Source organism: Gopherus flavomarginatus, chromosome 6 (assembly GCF_025201925.1).
Source record: "Gopherus flavomarginatus isolate rGopFla2 chromosome 6, rGopFla2.mat.asm, whole genome shotgun sequence".
In the NCBI taxonomy this organism is placed as follows: Eukaryota; Metazoa; Chordata; order Testudines; family Testudinidae; genus Gopherus; species Gopherus flavomarginatus.
In genome coordinates, this window is record NC_066622.1 from 16007865 (window position 1) to 16025119 (window position 17255).

General features: G+C 44.3%; 1 protein-coding gene across 2 annotated transcripts in view; it reads left to right on the plus strand.

Moving 5' to 3' along the window:
- The first annotated feature begins 6216 nt into the window (after positions 1 to 6216).
- ARL8B (ADP ribosylation factor like GTPase 8B) overlaps positions 6217 to 17255 on the plus strand; it is a 37001-nt gene continuing 25962 nt past the window's right edge. The window contains exons 1-2 of one of the 2 annotated variants that reach the window (XM_050957549.1): positions 6217 to 6260; positions 6293 to 6480. In XM_050957549.1, the coding sequence (XP_050813506.1) occupies positions 6223 to 6260; positions 6293 to 6480 (226 nt within the window). In that variant the 5' untranslated portion in view covers positions 6217 to 6222. The remainder of the gene's footprint in view (positions 6261 to 6292; positions 6481 to 17255) is intronic. The other variant, XM_050957550.1, reaches the window with a different exon arrangement.

Genomic DNA, 17255 nt, shown 5'->3' on the forward strand with positions numbered 1-17255 from the left:
TTGCCCTACTTGCTACCCTTTAATGCTAGCCCTGGGCTGTGGAGTTTTTATAGCATGTTGCGGGGGCATAGAAAGAAATAGTTGAGAACTGCTATTCTGGATCTAGTTAGTATTATTGTGTTAGTCTATTGCAGTGTTTCCCAAACTTGCTTCTGTAGGGAAAGCACCTGGCGGGCTGGGCTGGTTTGTTTACCTGCCTGTCTGCAGGTCCAGCCGATCGCGGCTCCCATTGGCTGCAGTTCGCTCCTCAGGCCAATGGGAGCTGCTGGAAGCGGCGGCCAGTATGTCCCTCAGCCCGCGCCACTTCCAGGAGCCCCCATTGGCCCGGAGCAGCGATCTGCAGCCAGTGGGAGCCACGATCAGCTGGACCTGCGGACGCGGCAGGTAAACAAACCGGCCCAGCTCGCCAGAGGCTTTCCCTACACAAGTGTTGTCCCAAGTTTGGGAAACACTGGTCTAATGGTTCTCATCTTGCATTTTGTGATCTCCCAAGGAATTTGCAGTAAATGTCGGGGGATGAAGGGCAGTGATTCTATTCCTGTTCTTTATTTCCTGTCTCCTTTTAAAGCAGCTGTAGTTAGCCACCTGGAAACAGGTCCTTCTCAGATGCCTGAAGCATCCTGCAAACCATTGCCACCTCTGCCATGCCACGGTAATCAATGCGTGGGATTTCAGGGTGTTTCTGTAGAGAGCTGAGATTGCAAAGGTCTGAAGTTGGGCTCAAGGTCAATTAAATTGTTTATCTAGGTTATTGTCCAGGTCTGCCTTTCCTACTGCAGTCACAGGACTTTCGGATACACTATAAGCTGAGAGCAATACCTAGCATGTACTAGTAAAGTGATATGATGAGCTTTAATAGTCGAGTTAAATCACTGTGATCAATTCTGCTATGTTGGCCATCAGATAAAGCTTTACAGCAATTTTGTTAAGAGAAATATTCACAATATTTCAAATATATCAAATATTGACAATGTTCAAACGTGGACATTGGAGAAGCTGTTGAAGTCTGTGGTGCTCTTTTGCGGTACTAAGCTTAAGAAAGAAGTTGTATTATCCCCACCCTATGTACTGGAAGCACTTATAGTCAGTCCCCAAGCTTAGTGCCTGGAAATCATGGAACAGAGCATTTCTTATCCACATGGAAATCCTTTGTGAAGCTTTTACAATTCCAAGACAGATGAGGGGAATTTTATGTTCTTCCAAATATTAATGTGGTTGTTTTCCAGTACAAAATGCCCTGTACCTTTGACTCTTTTTTTGCTTGAGTGGTTAAGTTAGCAAACTTTATTTGCTCCCAGAAACAAAATGCCTATTAGTGATTTTGGGGGGAAATATGTGCAATGGTGTGTATACTTTTCTGTTTTCAGCTTGTACAAAGACATAAATCTTAGGAAATGTTTATTAATCCAGTAATGATCTATAGCAACAGAGGGAAATGACTGAGATCAGCTCCCCCATGTCATAAAATGTGAGTTTCTGCGTGCACAGGCTGTACTGTTGCTTTTGGCTCTTGTGAAATCTTGTTCAGTGTTCATACACAAATCACAAAGCAGAAGAGAATTGCTGTATATATTCTTCTGAGATCCAGGACAGAATGCCAACCAATAAATAATTAAGTTGCTATGTTATTTGCTTCAAGAGCCTTGGATGAAGAGTACTATATTAGAACATGAAGCATCATTTGCCTGATCCTGAGAGGTGCTGAGCAATCCCAATTTTCATGGAATGCAGTGGGAGCTGCAGGTGGTTAGTGCTTCTTAAGATCAGATCTATTAATTATGATGATAATTATTATCTTATTAGGAATATGCTAAACATTATAGAAATAAATAAAATCATGTATCTCTATTAGATCTGTAAAGCGTCTTGTGATTCACAGATATGAAAATGCTCTATCAAGTACTGCTATGGTATTTAGTTAGCAACGCAGGAGTGACAGAAGCCCAAACAAAAGGCTGAGAGCCTGCAAACCTTGGAGGAAGATTTACAAAAATTGGAGCCCAGAGAATGAATGACTCTATAAAGGAAGCGTGTGGGGCTGAAATATGTGATACAATATTCTCATTGTATGTTCATGGTCACCATGTGTCATTGAGTCACTGGTAAGCGCAGTGGGGAGTGTGGGGAGCTGGCCTGCCACATGGGAAACTCAGGATGTGGGTTCTGTACAATGGCTTGCACCTACAGCAATCACAGACCCTCTCTTTGCCTTTGTGACTTCATCTGTGCAATGGGTATACAGCCTAGATGACAGCAGTTAATGAATTAAGGGCCTGCATGTGGCTGGCTTAGGATACAACAGAAAAAAGGATAAATAAACCTTCCTGTCTCTACTGTGGAAGCCCCTGCATAGGGATCTGCCCAATCTAGTCAGGCAAGATCACTGAGTGTTGATCCTGCTCCTACTGAAGTCCCCATTGATTTTGATGGGAGCGGGGTCAGGCACTAGGCTAACAAAGCTAGTAGCCTCCCAATAGGGTGGGAAGGCATGGAGTGAGCACAGGGCTATTAGCCTGTTCCGTTCCACACAGAGCTGACCCAGTGTAATGGGGAATGCACGCTTCACTCTTTCAAAAGATGCCAGAGCTCCTCTTTGTATGGGCTGCTCTGAGGAATTCTGGCTGAGTCAGGGGGCTTCCGGTGCTGTGAGGCTTATTCATAGCCTTTCATCCCCATTGGGACTGGTTCCCTCTGGAAATCTGACCTTTTTTTTTTTTTTTTTCCTTCAGTTCCACTCCTCATACTACAGTGACTCAGGCTCCAAATATTTATAAAATATAAAGTGTTGTGAGACCCTTGCAAACAAGGATAGGTACAAAATATTTTCAAACCACCACATTGCATATAACTAACAGTTAATCTGTTAGTCTACACAGTTTTTTTGTTTTTACATCCTCAGTTGTTCAGCTAATGGCCTTCATCTCTAAGTCTGGCACAGCAAATGTCACAGTTTAAGCACAAGGAGGGCTAGTTCTAGATGCTTTTAGGAATGAAAAATACATTGGGCTCCTCAAAGATGTCTCCCCGGGGAAAAGATGAATTGTTTAAAGAAAGTGCGTAACTTACTGTGTAATTGGCACTGTGACTGGAGTTTGGAAATCTCTGGCAATCACTCATGTCATTTCTGGCTTTTAATAAAATATTATGGACTGCTTCTTTTTCTGCTATTCTTTTAAGGTAGAGGCCTACTCTGAGCCTATCTGCTTTCTCAATGTCTTTGCTTATGGGAACTTTAAAACTCTTGGGCCACACACATCCCTGGTGTAACTCCACTGAGATCAGTGGATTGACATCAAGGATGAAATTGGACCCATTTCCCTTGCGCTTGGGGAAAGAGCAGGTTGTAATATGCAACTATCTCCTATTCATCACATTGTACTAAAAGCTAACTCAGTAAAATACTGTAAATCTTTTAGGAATAGGAGTTCTAACTCACATTAGGACTAATTCCTGTGAAGGGAATGGAGGTAGAGTGGTACCAGCGAGAGGGGAACCAGGCCCAGTCTGTTGCAAGACTGGCACAACAACAGGAGGGTCTAGTCTAAACTCTCTTCGAGGTGCAATACACTTGGATTATCAGAACAACATTATGGAGACTGCTAACTGTGCTCAAGAACCCTAAATGGCTTTAGGACATTGTGTGAAATCTCCAAAATTAATAGTATATTAGAGGTGTGTTTTAGTTAATATTTTATTGCCGTATAGCACACAGTATATACCACATGAACATATGATGATTATTATTACTTAAACCCCAGTCTTGCAATTACATTTACGGAGGCAGACCCTTGGGATGCACTTGTGTGAAGGTAGTTGCAGGATGGGGCTTAACTTGTGAAAAATCAAATATTTTAAAAGGAAGCAATGTTACAACTACCCCGTGAAATACAATGAATCCTAATGCCAGGAGGGATTCCCTTCATTTGAGATTTTGTCACAGTCTTGAATCAGAAAGTAGATTCATCAAACCTTTTTGATGAATCTGGGGTCAGTTCATGGTTTTGTATTGAAATCATGCAAAATATATGGCTATTCATGGAGGCACACAAAGATAACTAGCACTCTAGATAACTGACATAAATTACAAAAAGTAAATCAGCTGGAACTAGCAGCTAACAGCCCCCAACAAAACTTGACCCATCAGAGAACTACAAACCTCAGCCCATTTCAAGCCCCTGCCTTCCCCAAAGCCCAAGTAAATAAATAACTATGCCTTTGTACTGCAAAGTTCAACAGATGGGCTAATTTGGATCAATGGGAGGTGGGGGAAGCAGGTTCGAAAGCCGAAGGTCCCTCCTTGAAAACACTTTGCCTCCAGCTCCTGTTCTTTTCATATTTATTAAAATTCTGAGTCAAACTGTTGATCTTTGTCCAGACCTGTTTACCGAAGCCAACCTAATTTTAAACAGTTAATCTTTTCCCCATTGACACTATTTGCTTCCTTTATGTACTTCACTCATTTTGGACAGGGAAACCAGGCTGATCAGTTTCTCTTTTTCATTCTCAAGCACTAGCACAGGGCTCCAAGGGTAAGTAAGTAAGGGTAAGTAAGTTTCAATGTAATGAGCAAACTGTTTCCAAGGGGTGGATGGCTGGGGTGTTGCAGCAGGCATGGGGCTAGTAGAAGTGGGAAGTCAGCAGATATGAGATAACATCAGAGGGTTCACTGTGTGAGTGGGGGTGTAATACAGGGCGGTGGGATGGGAGAAGGGAACGTGGAGATATAGGGAGCAATGTGGGAGAGCAGAGGGCAGTGGGGCTGAGAGCAGTAGAGGTATTGGGGCAGTGGGGGATCCAGAGCCAGCACAGGGCTAATGGTGCAGTAGGTTTAAGAGAGGGACATCACAGGGTGGTGGGTTAGCAGTGAAGTTGTCAGAGTAGCAGTGGATAGTAGACAGGGGCAGTGCAGGATATCAGAAGGTGATGGGCTATCAGAGGTAGTGGAAGTATTTGGGGTGTTCAGGACAGTATGAGGAGAAGCAGTATGGGGTATTGGGTGGGTAGCTGTGTGGCATAGCAAGTGGTGGCCAGTGTTGCCAATTCTCATGATTTATCATGAATCAATATTTTATGTTTAAAGCCCTGGCTCCAGGAGGCAAGTGACCATGGAAAAATCTTAGCTTTCATTTTGGAAAAAAAAAAGTTTCTAACCCTAATGATTCTGGAAAAAAGCTGGAAAATGTGACCCAAGTGTTTTCCACTGGCACAGAGAGCAGAAGGCAAATAAAATAACCTATTATTAATATTTTATTTTTCAAAATCTCATGGTTTTTAAGACACATCTTTTTTTGGATTAGGGAGTTGACAAAGTTTCTGAACATTTGGAATAGGACAGGTGGAATTCAATGTTTATATTCTTAGAATTTCAGCAGATAATATCAATGTTTATTTTTAAGCATTTAAATTTTTTTATTGATTTAAATTTTCACAGTTGTGGGAAATGATGGGCTAGGTGTCAGATAACGGGGAGTTTCAGGAAATAATTATTTAATGACAAGAGACAGCGAGATTCAAAAAGTTAAAGCTTTATAGCCATCAAAACACTAATTGTCAAAAACCCAAAGTAAATATCCTTAAACCAAACTCTCATAAGTTCTCAAGCAGCATTTTTCTTACCTTGCCTATCTGTAAATTTCCACTATTATCCATGGAAATAGTTGTTGTACATACAGTGAAATTGACATTGACCAATAAAAATCGAATCCTTCCAGTCCTCAATATGGGGTATTAGGGAGTGGGATGGGGGCAGTAGAGCTATTGGAGGAGGAGGTCTGGGGGTGCTTTTGGGGGATAGGGTGAGAGCAGAAGGGGAAGGGGGTGGCAGTGGGGTGCACATGTCCCAACCCCTATTTGTGCACGTGCACCAGCACCAGTTCCTATCCGCTTATCCCAGCTCCAGCCCCTTTCCCCTGCCCCTGCCTCAGTCCCTAACCCCCTATGCTTGCCCCCATCCTTATCCCCCTATTCCTCCTCCAGCCCCTATCCCTGCCCCTACCTTCCACCTTGTTTGTCTCCGTCCCAGCACTTGCCCCAGCCCTGCCCCAACCCCAGCCCTTCAGGTGGCCGCTGGGCGGCACTGGCAGGGCAGGTGCGCGAGAATGAGTCCTCCCCGGGCGCAGGGCGCACACCTAGCCGGCAGGGGGCGCCGTAGGCTGGGTTTGCGGCTGCTGCCGGCAGCGCCGCTCTTGCTCCCCCGGCCGGCGTGCGGAGCCGAGCCGTCATATGACCGCGGCGCGGCGAGCAGGGCAGCGTTGGCCTTGGCAGGAGCCGCAGCCAGCCAGTCCCAGCCGCCGCGAGTCCCCGAGGGGCCGGAGCTAGCGCTAGTGCCGGAGGGTCCCGGCCCGCTTCGCCGCCGCGATGCTGGCGCTGCTGTCCCGGCTGCTGGACTGGTTCCGCTCGCTCTTCTGGAAGGAGGAGATGGAGCTCACCCTGGTGGGGCTGCAGTACTCGGGCAAGACCACCTTCGTCAACGTCATCGCGGTGAGCTCCTGCCCGCCGCCGGGGGGTGTGTGTGCCGGGGAGGGGGGTAGGAGTGATCCAGGTCCCTTGGTCCATCCCCCATTATCCTGGGGGGGCGGGGGAGCTCTGTCTTGTGGGGCGGTGCCGGGGAGGGGGGTAGGAGTGATCCAGGTCCCTTGGCCCATCTCCCACTAGCCTGGGGGGGGGGGGGGGCCGGGTAGGAGTGATCCAGGTCCCTTGGTCCATCTCCTATTAGCCTGGCGGCGGGGGGAAGCTCTGTCTTGTGGGGCGGTGCCGGGGAGAGGAGTAGGAGTGATCCAGGTCCCTTGGTCCATTAGCCTGGGGGGGGGAGCTCTGTCTTGTGGGGCTGGGTACTGCGGAGAGGGGGTCCATCTCCCTTGGTCCATCTCCCATGGGGGGGTACTGGGGTGAGGGAGTAGGAGTGATTCAGCTCCCTTAGCCAATCTCCCATTATCCTGGGGGGGGGGGGAGCTCTGTCTTGGGGGCTGGGTACTGGGGTGAGGAGGTAGGAGTGATCTAGGTCTCTTGGTCCATCTCCCATTAGGCTGGGGGGGCTCTCTGTGTCTTGGGGGTGGGTACTGGAGAGGGGGGTAGGAGTGATCTGAGTCCCTTAGCCTGTCTCCCATTGGGCCCTGGGGGTAATGGGGAGAGAGAGTGTAGGAGGGAGTCCAAGTCCCTTGGTCTGTCCCCCATTGGGTTGGATGGAGTGTAAGCAGGCCTGTCTCTGTGTGTGGCTGTTGGGGTGAAGGGTTGGGACAGGCTCCTCTTCCAGCCTTTAGGTGGGGTGGAGTATGGTTGGAGGAGGTTTCTGGCAGTGGTTAGGGGATGATTCTTGGCTCCGTGTATGGGAATGGTAGATTTTGGGGGGAGGGACTATCTCTTTGAGCAACCTTAGGGCAGGTCTGAAGACCCAGCCCTCAAAACAAGAGGTTGCAGCAGGCTTGCAGTCCTGACACTGCACAGAGGCCAATGGACATCTCTATCTGGTAGGGAGACCACTGCTTCCTACCAGCTGCTCCTACAGGCCTCCCTGCAACTCCATTATTTAGTAATGAGGGGTTGGTAGCAACTTTTGAGCAGGATTAGGTACCCACTTGTCTGAGCTTTAATTTGGTTTGTAATTAACCATAATCTGCAGATCTTGTTGCATTTTACAGTTCCTGGCACAGTATCCTATGTAGCATCCATGCAGCTGGAACAAAGAAGTACAGTTGACTAGAATAAAACCAACGTTCTGTGTGTTGGGTTTTGTGGGATAAAATACTGGCTGTAATAACTGTCTCTCTCTATCTGTTGATCCATCATGCACTTTCCTTGAAACTAAGACTGCTGGGTTGAGCTGGCCTCACTAGAACTATAGCTACAACATGGTGCTTTCTGTGCTAACAATGTAGCATAGTTTGCTTGAGGTGTACACAGAGACTCTGCTAACAGCCATGATACTGCTTACAGCATAGCTTGATGACATGGTTTTAGGACAGCTTCCCATGTTATGTTGACTAGGCAAACTATACTAACAACCTCATAACATGAAGAATGCCTTCAATCACTTTCTTTCATTTTATTTCTGATAATCTGCCAATAAACTGCTTAAAGCTGCTTTCTTGTCCTGTCATGAAGGTCTGCTCCTGACATTGCACTCCTTTCCTATTTCTACACTCTGCTGCTAATTTCTAGCTACTAAAAATATTCTGATTCCAACAATCTATACCTTCTCCTGTTAACAGAATGTTTTAGGGCATGCACTTTCTGAATAGCCGAAGAAAATCACTTCATGGTTCATTGATGTGCTCTCATGGATTCACTGAACCAATTATAAGTCTGAGACCACCTGTGTGAAGTTTCTTATGACTGTCACTGAACAGGAGACAAATTGAATGACTTGCCTGGACCACTGAATTGCATATGTTTCTTCTGGCTCTGCTCTTGGTATCCAATACTGCAGTTGGGGAAGGATGCTTGGTGTTTTCATTTACATGCAATAAAGATCATAACTGATAGTCCAAGACACTTACAGGGAAACTGAGGCATTAAACCAGTTTTGGTCTGGAGTGGATAGGACAGTCACTTGATGCACTGAATTCTTGGGTGTAAGTTGGATAAGAAGCTTATCTTGGTAGAGAGACAAGCCAACTTTTTGACTGCGTAAGAGTGGGAACAGTATGATTCTTGTACAGCCACACAGATTTTACATTTTGTGTGTTCTGTTAAGCTTGGATAGATTCAGTTCTCTCTGTCTCTATGTATAATTATTTTATAGGACAGTATTGAATCTATCCAAGCTTTTTACTTACACACACACACACACACTCTTTCTTTCTCTTTCTTTCTTTCTTTCTCTTTCTTGTAGCATAGTCACCAGGTCCAGTAGACAAGACTGTCCATGAATGTGTGCAAGGCTTAATACAACTGTTGGGCACTTTGACAGTCTTGTTGCAAACAAGCTCTGAAATGCAGTTTACTGGTTGTGAAGGGTAGGCTCTGCTCAGATCACTGTTTCTATTTTACTCTTTGTGTGCATGCCACCTTGATCAAAGTTTTATTTGACTAACCTGTTGGAAAGGAAACATTATTTACCACGTTTTCAGCATGCAGATGTTGAAGAATTTAGGTCTTGCTCAGTAAATGTAACTGACTTTCTTGTGTTCTGGCAGTTATATTGCCTAATCAGGAATGTCACTCTAACTTGGTGTCATGCTAATACTGTGTAACAAGGACACTCTAATCATTGAGTAACACTTCCTCCATAAATTTAGCCTCTGTCTTGTTGGCTAAGCACATCTGCAGGACTAAGCTGTTAGTGTTTGGGAAAGAGGCGCTTTTTTTGGTAGGGAAGGTAGTGCGATGGTCCTCAAAATGAAGCTCTCCGGTTCAGCCTTCTGAAAGCAGAGATTTTAAAACGATTGAACAGACTTAGGGCAGGCCCTGCAATGCTAGTCTTTCTTGTGCTTCAGGATCCTATCTGTAGCTGGCCAGAACAACCAAACTTTGAGCAACAGGATTAACCTCACAACCCTGATAGCTTGTTGACTTTGGGAGCTGTCTGGCCTAGCAGGTAGAGCCCTCAGCTCTGTCTGTTCTTAGCCAGTACTAGTAATCTGGGGCTATCTCTAGTCTTTTACAGCCAAGACTCACTTTAGCGGTGAAGAAGCAGGGAAATGTTGGGATGCCAGCAACAAGGAGATTGGAATCAAAATGTCCTGTACATATCAACTGGATAGGAGAGGGAATAGATTCTCTCTACTTGGTGCAAACAAAATTACCACTTATTCTGGCTACCAAGCTGGTCAGTGACATTTGTAATGTTCTTTCCCTCCCAATCTTTTTTGAAAAAGAACAACCTCATGAACACCTAGTACTCTAAATATACTGTACTAGAAGTTCATGGTAGATGAACATATAGTGTGTAACTGGCTGAAGTGGTAGAAGTACCACTTATTGGGATAAGAGATGTTAAGTAAACACTTTTTTCCATCCTCCGGCGCCGAAGAGTGTACCCTGTGTCTACTGTTTGAAGACCAAAAGGTGATAAATCTTACTAACAATTGCTTAGTCTTTGGCTTTAAAGCACTGAAACTTATATGGGTGAAGACTATTATTAAGTACATATACTTGCAAAACTGTTTCTGGATACTGTGAGAGTCAGTAACTGTTGGCCCATGCCAGAACTGTAGCATTTATCTGGTTGTGTAGTGCAGCAGTAGATAGGTTTGAAACATTTGGACAGCTTTCTTGACTACTTTGGAATGCTAAGGTAAAACCATGGTTTAAAATACAAGCAGACTATTGTAGTCTGTCATTTCAGTTTTGTAGAGTAGATACAATATCTTAGTACTGATTACATGTCCAATGATTTTGTATGGTGTGGGTGGGATGGGGGGACATGTTTGCCATGTTCTCTATAAAAATGATCATATTATAACTGGTCCTTTGCAACTCTTTGTACTGTAGACACAGCATGAAGATTTCTCATATCAAACAGGTTCCTGTAATGACTTGTATCTGATTTCATCAGGTGAAATGTTTAGTGCCAATTACTCATCAGCTTAAGAGCTGACTGCTGATCAAACTTAACCTGGAAAGTACAACAAATAAAATAAAAAGTGCACTTTTCCTATAGTTAACAGCTTCCTTCTGTACTACTTAGTCTTTAACTACCATGGCTTGTTAGATCTTCCTCATTAGGTATGTAAATTGGGATTGGATCTGTTTATAGTGAAGTCTAGTTATAAACTCTTGTAGATAAGTGGTTGGGTTTTTTGTTTTTTCAGATTCCACTTAGCTACCATGTGAGGCAGAAAATGTAGCGAAGCAGACACCTTTGAAGGTTCCACTTTAGTCACTGTCCCTTTAATTAGATACCCTCATAATGAATATAGTTTTCCCCTGTGTATGAGTAAACCTGGTCACAAGGGACGGCATCATTCCATCATGGGCCATACTTTCCAGAATGTGAAGAGGCCTATGGCTTTTAGATTTAACAGTTTTTGCTGCAGGATAACCAGATGCAATCTAACTGAACTTTCCCCTGGATTTTAATTGAGGACTGATAGTGTTCTCTGTTCACTAGACTCTGAAGCCTCTTTTGCACTGTCTGAGTAACTCTTGCTGACTGCATCTCTGCAGCAAGTGTTTGTCGACAGTCTTTCTTCAGGCTTACTGTCAGAAAGCTGCAACTGAGTGGGCAACCAATCTCCTTGATCATGTGACACAATTGAAACACAAATATTTCAAGTGAGCTGATAGATTCTTGTTGCGCAAAACCTAAAAGTCTTGAACTAGTTTTGGTAAACATTGATTCTACATTTGAACTTCAGCTTCCAAAAGCTACTTCATGCATTATATTTGGCTGATTTTATTGTAAAACTCCTGTCTGACACCTGGCTGCCTGATATATGATCCCGCTTGTTAATACCAAACATGCTTGCCAAATGTTCTAGTCCCCTCGCTTAATGGTAACCAACTGTTAATGAAAGCATGTACTCTTCTAAAATCTAACACTTACTGTCCTCTTCATATACCTTTTAAACTGCACTGTTAATGAGACATTAAAAAAAAAAATCTTTCACTCATGCTGTTTCAACTATGTCAAAGTGGAATGAAGATTATTAAACAGACTGGTCTATTGTTCCTCTTATGTGTTGCATCCAAAATACAGCAGCATTATGGAGAAGTTTTAAACTGAACTTAAAAAAAAAAAGTCTAAACCTATAATAGATTAAAACCCTCTTCTTACAAACATATATGTTGGTGTTAAATTATCAGACAGTGTTCCTTTAATAAGAGCATTTTGAGGCTTCAGTTTCTGGACGCTTAAACTTATTGGACTTCCTGTGAACAAAACCCAAAGTGATCATTCTCGGCCTCTGGCTATCAAAGGAGTCTCAGTCCCCAGTATCAATCTCACCCTGTGAGTTAGTCATAATGTGGTAGCCTCTTCTGGCTTTAAACTTTATCTAGTCTGAACTCCTGAATATCACAGGCCAACACCACCACCCAGCACTTGCACACTAAGCCCCCAAACTGAAATTAGATCAAAGTATTACAGCCCACAGGAGACCAGACTTTCTGCCACAGGCAGAGAAAAGGAAGGAGCAAGGTGCACGAGTGCAGTGTTTCTCAGATATGGCCACTGTGGCCGCATGAGGCCATCAGGGGCTTTTCTTGCGGCCACAGCCTCCTGGTCTGTGGTGGGGGGGGGCACGAAGGAGGGCAAAGTAGTGACTCTTCCCCCTTGCTGTTGCCCCTGGATGCACTGCTTTGGTGTTGGTTGCTGGGGCTACCAGCAGGGATTGGGCTCCCCTCCCCTCTGGAGTCACCTAGGACACAATGCTGTAGGAGCAGGCAGCCAGTGAGTTCCCTGCCTTCTCGGTGCAATGGGGCTCAGGCTTTGGGCTTCAGCCCAGGGGTGGCAGGGCAGCAGGCTCTGGACATGAGCCTTTGGGCTCCAGCTCCACGGCTTCAGGCTCTGTCCTTGGACCCTGTCCTCCGGCTGCAAGGCTCTGGTAGCAGGGCTTCAGGCTCCAGCCCCCCTGCTACCTCCTCCAGCATCTCACCCCCATCTCCCCTGGTCCATACTGCCTCCCCTGACCCTCCATCCAGGGCTTAATTTGTCCCCAGGCTTGCTGGGGCTGAGTAAGTCTGTTTGTTAATATCACTTCTCACAACATACTTACTAGCTATCAATAAATAAATTACAATGATTTGAAGGGGTATCTGTGCGTATTTATTTGGTTTTCCTAAAGCTAATTAAGTATTTTAGGAAAGTGTGAGAGCAGCCACCAGCAAGATTTGGTGGCCATATTCTGAGGCCACCAAAAATTGTCCTGAGAACCCCTGCACTAGTGCCTCAGGCCCCCACAATGGCAGGATATGATTAAGTGAAAGACACCCAGATAATCCTGGCTATTGACCCACATCCATATGCTGTGCAGGAGGTGAAAATCCGCTATGAACACTGCCAGTCTGACCGAGGGAAAATGTCTTCCTTACCCCACATATAGTGAATAAACTAGAACCTGAGCATGTGAGCAAGAACAAGCTAGCCAACTACCTGAGAGCCCTGGCCTGCCTCATCTGGTGTCCCATCTCCAACCATGGCCATCCCCAATGTGTCTGAGAGGAGATGAAACAAAACAAACAGAATACATTTGTATGGGTAGAATTCCTTCTTGAACCCTGCAGGTGGCTAGCTGAAACCCTGAAGCATAAGCTTTTAGAAACGTAAGATATAAACCAGAAGTGAGCCTCAGAACTGCTGAGCGCTGCCCACTACCATCATAAGCAACCCCATCATACAAGCGCACTCATACATTTCCCCTCCCATTTATATCATGCAAATGTTCTATAAATGACTGATTTCTTTTTCCTTACAGTGTCTTCAACCCAAAAGTGCTTTTTACAGTACATTAAACCCATTTTCTAAAATGGATAAACTAACAGACTGTGAACTCCTTAGGGCAGGGATTATTTTTCTCTTGTGTGTTTGTGCGGTACCTAGCACAGTGCACCCTGATCCTTATTCGGAACTTCTAGATGCTGCTGTAATACAAATACTGGTAGAATGTTTTTCCCCCAAGGAAGAATGTTCAAGCCCAGTAGTGCTGAGTAGGACAGATAGGTCATCACAGGATGATCCATATTGGATCTGCATATGAATGGCATCGTAAAGGTAATTGAGCTATAAAGTTATATATTCTCATAGGGTTCTGAGGATGCCTGCGCTGCATCGGGGAGTGTCTCCTAGCCTGGGTCCACAGATTTGTGGTAGCAGGGTTTGGGCTAGTGGACTAAAAATATCAGGGTAGACTATGCTTTCACATTGCTGCTTGGGCTGGAACAGGCTCTGAAGCCCATCGTCCCACCAGGCTTCAGAGTCTGTGGACCAAGGGTAGGAGGCTTGCTTCCAGGTCAACATAGACATACCTTAGTTACCTTATTTACTATTGGTGATGAGATGTATATATCCTCACTCAGGTATACATGAGGTGATTTACCTCGGCAGGTTGTGATGTATCTTGTCTTGCAATAGAAGTTCATTAGTTTCATTGTTGCACTTGTGAATAGCAGAATAAAGGCTTTCAGGCTATGGTATACTTTTACTTCTAGAGGTGGAAAGGAGTGGTATTCAGCTCTTGTTCTCTTAAATTACTGTGCTTGCATTTAGTGATCAGTTCAGTAGAGAACTATCTAGAATGCTTAAAGGCAACATCAAGCTAGGGCTGTGAAACAAGTACTATAAACACTTCAGTTACTTGCATTTCAAGCTAATCTACTTAAACTTTCCAACCATATAGTTTCACCGCAGCCCAGTTTATAGTTGTTGGGAAATATTCTTTGTTGGCTCTCAATGGATACCAAGTGAGTCCCTAAACCAATAGGGAGTTTGAGTCTTACTAAGGCATCACAACAGGAAACAATTGAAACAGTCTCTAATTTAGTCTCACTGGTTCTAATTTACTGATATTAAACTAACATCTAAAATAATCTCAAACTGTTCCTTTGTTTGCCTCTACTTTGTTAGTTTAAAATGTATAATGCAGTGGCCTTGAGGGAGTTTACAGTATGGCTTGATGGCTTTGTTATTTAAAACTCTATAAATATGGGTCAAAGACCTGCTTCCTCTCTAGTGAAGGATCCTAAAAATTTGTGTGAAGTGCCAGAATTGAAGGTACCCAGGAAAATACTAACTTCAGTCTTCCTTATTAGAATGATTGGGAGGAGACATTAGCGTGAACACTCTACAGCTAATACAAGCAACCATGAGAGAGTTGCAGTTTGGGTGGACGCGGGTGTATCTTAGATAAAATTGTTACCCAAGCTTCATTATGTCATTCCTTTGAGAGTCATGCTACTTTTATATTTGTCTGGAAGACAAGTCATGAGCAAGTTGGACTGACTAATAGATAAGAATCTATCTTGTGCAATGGCAAAGCTCTGGTGATGTATCATTTTCTGAATCCCTTAGGATACTGAAGGTGGAGGTTTTTCCATGTGCTTCATCTTAAGGAGCTGCTCTGCAGCAAAGCTCAAATATTAAGCCACAGATGTAATCTCTGCACTGTACTCCCTTCCCTCAGTGGTACAAGTCAGTGAATAAAAGCCAGTCCGTCCCCACTGCCAAGTGTGATTTCTAGAGCTCGCTGTAAAGCTCACCTGCCAAGTATTTGCAGGGAAGGGGGCGTACTCCTCTGTTTTGAATAGAGGCAGAAACTTGTAAGCTGAGGCCTAAATATCAGAAAATGCCCAAAGCAGGAAAAAAGTCTCTGCACTGGCCTAATGTTAACCTTCCTTCAGGGTCTGAACAGTGCAGTAGTTTGTCACTTCAGAACCAGCTGTTCCCCCCGACTTGAAGCAAACTTCCACACTTAGGCATGTGGTAGTTACAGTAACATATCCAAAAATCTGAAATGGAGGTCTTGTGCATACTGTCACTAAAGTCTATTAGCTGTTACTTGTCAGGCATTTAGGATTTCTTTAAATTTATTCCAATTAGTACTACTTAAACTTATATTTGTATGTTACGATAAAGACTGTGTAATGGCATTGCCATTAGAGATCTGTTGATGAGTTAAGTTTCAATAATTCACAACATGCAGTAATAATTTTCTGAAGATTGACAGTGGCAAAGAAACATTGCTTCAAACTTGAACTCCAGTATTGTAGATCAACTTTATTTTGTAATTGCCTCTAATACTTCAAATCCCATGCTGAAAATTGAAATGAATTGTTGATGCAGATGCAAGGAGCAGCAGCTCTAGAGCTATATACTAATCATATTAAGATCATATACTGGATTCTCACTTTACATCCCAAACCGGTCTTCAGACAAAACGGCAGCACAGCTGACAGGAAGCCAGTGATTTGACTACAGAATGTTAGGCCGTAGAGTAGACTATAGCTACAGCGCTCTGCATATTGTGGAGGCTTGCAACACGTCAGGTGAAGATGGAAGTGTTCAGCAAGCAGCTTGCTTTACATATTCAGTGTCTCAAATACAACTGAACATGAAGCATTTGTTCTGGCCTGAGACCTGTATAGTAAATGTTGCACAAGTATCTAGTATAGGTACTATCTAGGAAGGAGTATGGCAGAAAGAGATCTAGGGGTCATAGTAGACCATACGCTAAATATGAGTGTGATACTGTTGCAAAAAAAGCAAACATGATTCTGGGATGCATTAACAGGTGTGTTGTAAACAAGACACGAGAAGTCATTCTTCCGCTCTACTCTGTGCTGGTTAGGCCTCAACTGGAGTATCGTGTCCAGTTCTGGGCACCGCATTTCAAGAAAAATGTTGTTGCAGGCAAAGAGGGTGCCTGAGACAAGCAACAGTGGTTCGTTGCCCAGAGTGCAAAGCGCCAATGAACACACACCAGGGTGCAGAAGCAAGCAAAGTTTATTTGAGATCTCAAAGCAGTGCAGGGAGACGAACGCCTCAAATCATGCACACCTACGCAAGCGGCTTTTCCCTTTTTATGTTTCTCCCCCCCCCCTTCCTCCCCCTGTAGCAATTACATAAGTGCAGGTGCATTAAGTAATCTTGGCCGCGGCAGCTCGTTAGTAAGTTTTCCTTCTGCAAGTTATCTTGTCCTTCTGCTAAAGGTGCACAGGCCTTATCACCACTGCTTTAGACCAGTTTTAGCTATGCTGCAACTGATAACTTACTGTTACACATTTAATTTCACAGCTGCTAGCTTTCTAGATCAAGTAGAGTTCAACGTGGAGGAGCTTTGGTTCACTGAGGCCTAGATTTATGCCTAGTGACACCAACAACTCCCTCCTTTGAGAATACTCAACAAACTTTTGGCTGAGTTTTCTCATACTTTGAGGACAAAAAGCGATTAAGCTCTAGGGAGCTGGGGTCATTAATGAGGGAGTACAGTGGGATTTCCTGGGGAATGGGAGGTACAAATTCTATGTAGGAGTGCTTTACAGCAAGCAAACAAAAGAAGAGTAACGATACACAACACCACACCAGTGAGCAGGAGGCGAACAATGCCTCCCCCTAGTCCCCCCAGGTTGGGGAACCAGTCCCAGAGGGAATCGGAAATAGTAGGTTCCCCTTTTTAGGCCTTCCACTGTTCAAAAGCCTGTTTGGCTGACAGGATGTGCTTGTTAATATCCTGTGTGTTTTCTGGGACATAAGTACAGCATTCATCCCCTATAAGGGCGCATACCCTGCCTTGGGAAACCACACTTCCATCCAGGAAGTGTCCACATATGTCTCCATGATCACAGATCAGATGGTATTTCTGATGCGTCTGTAAGGGCAG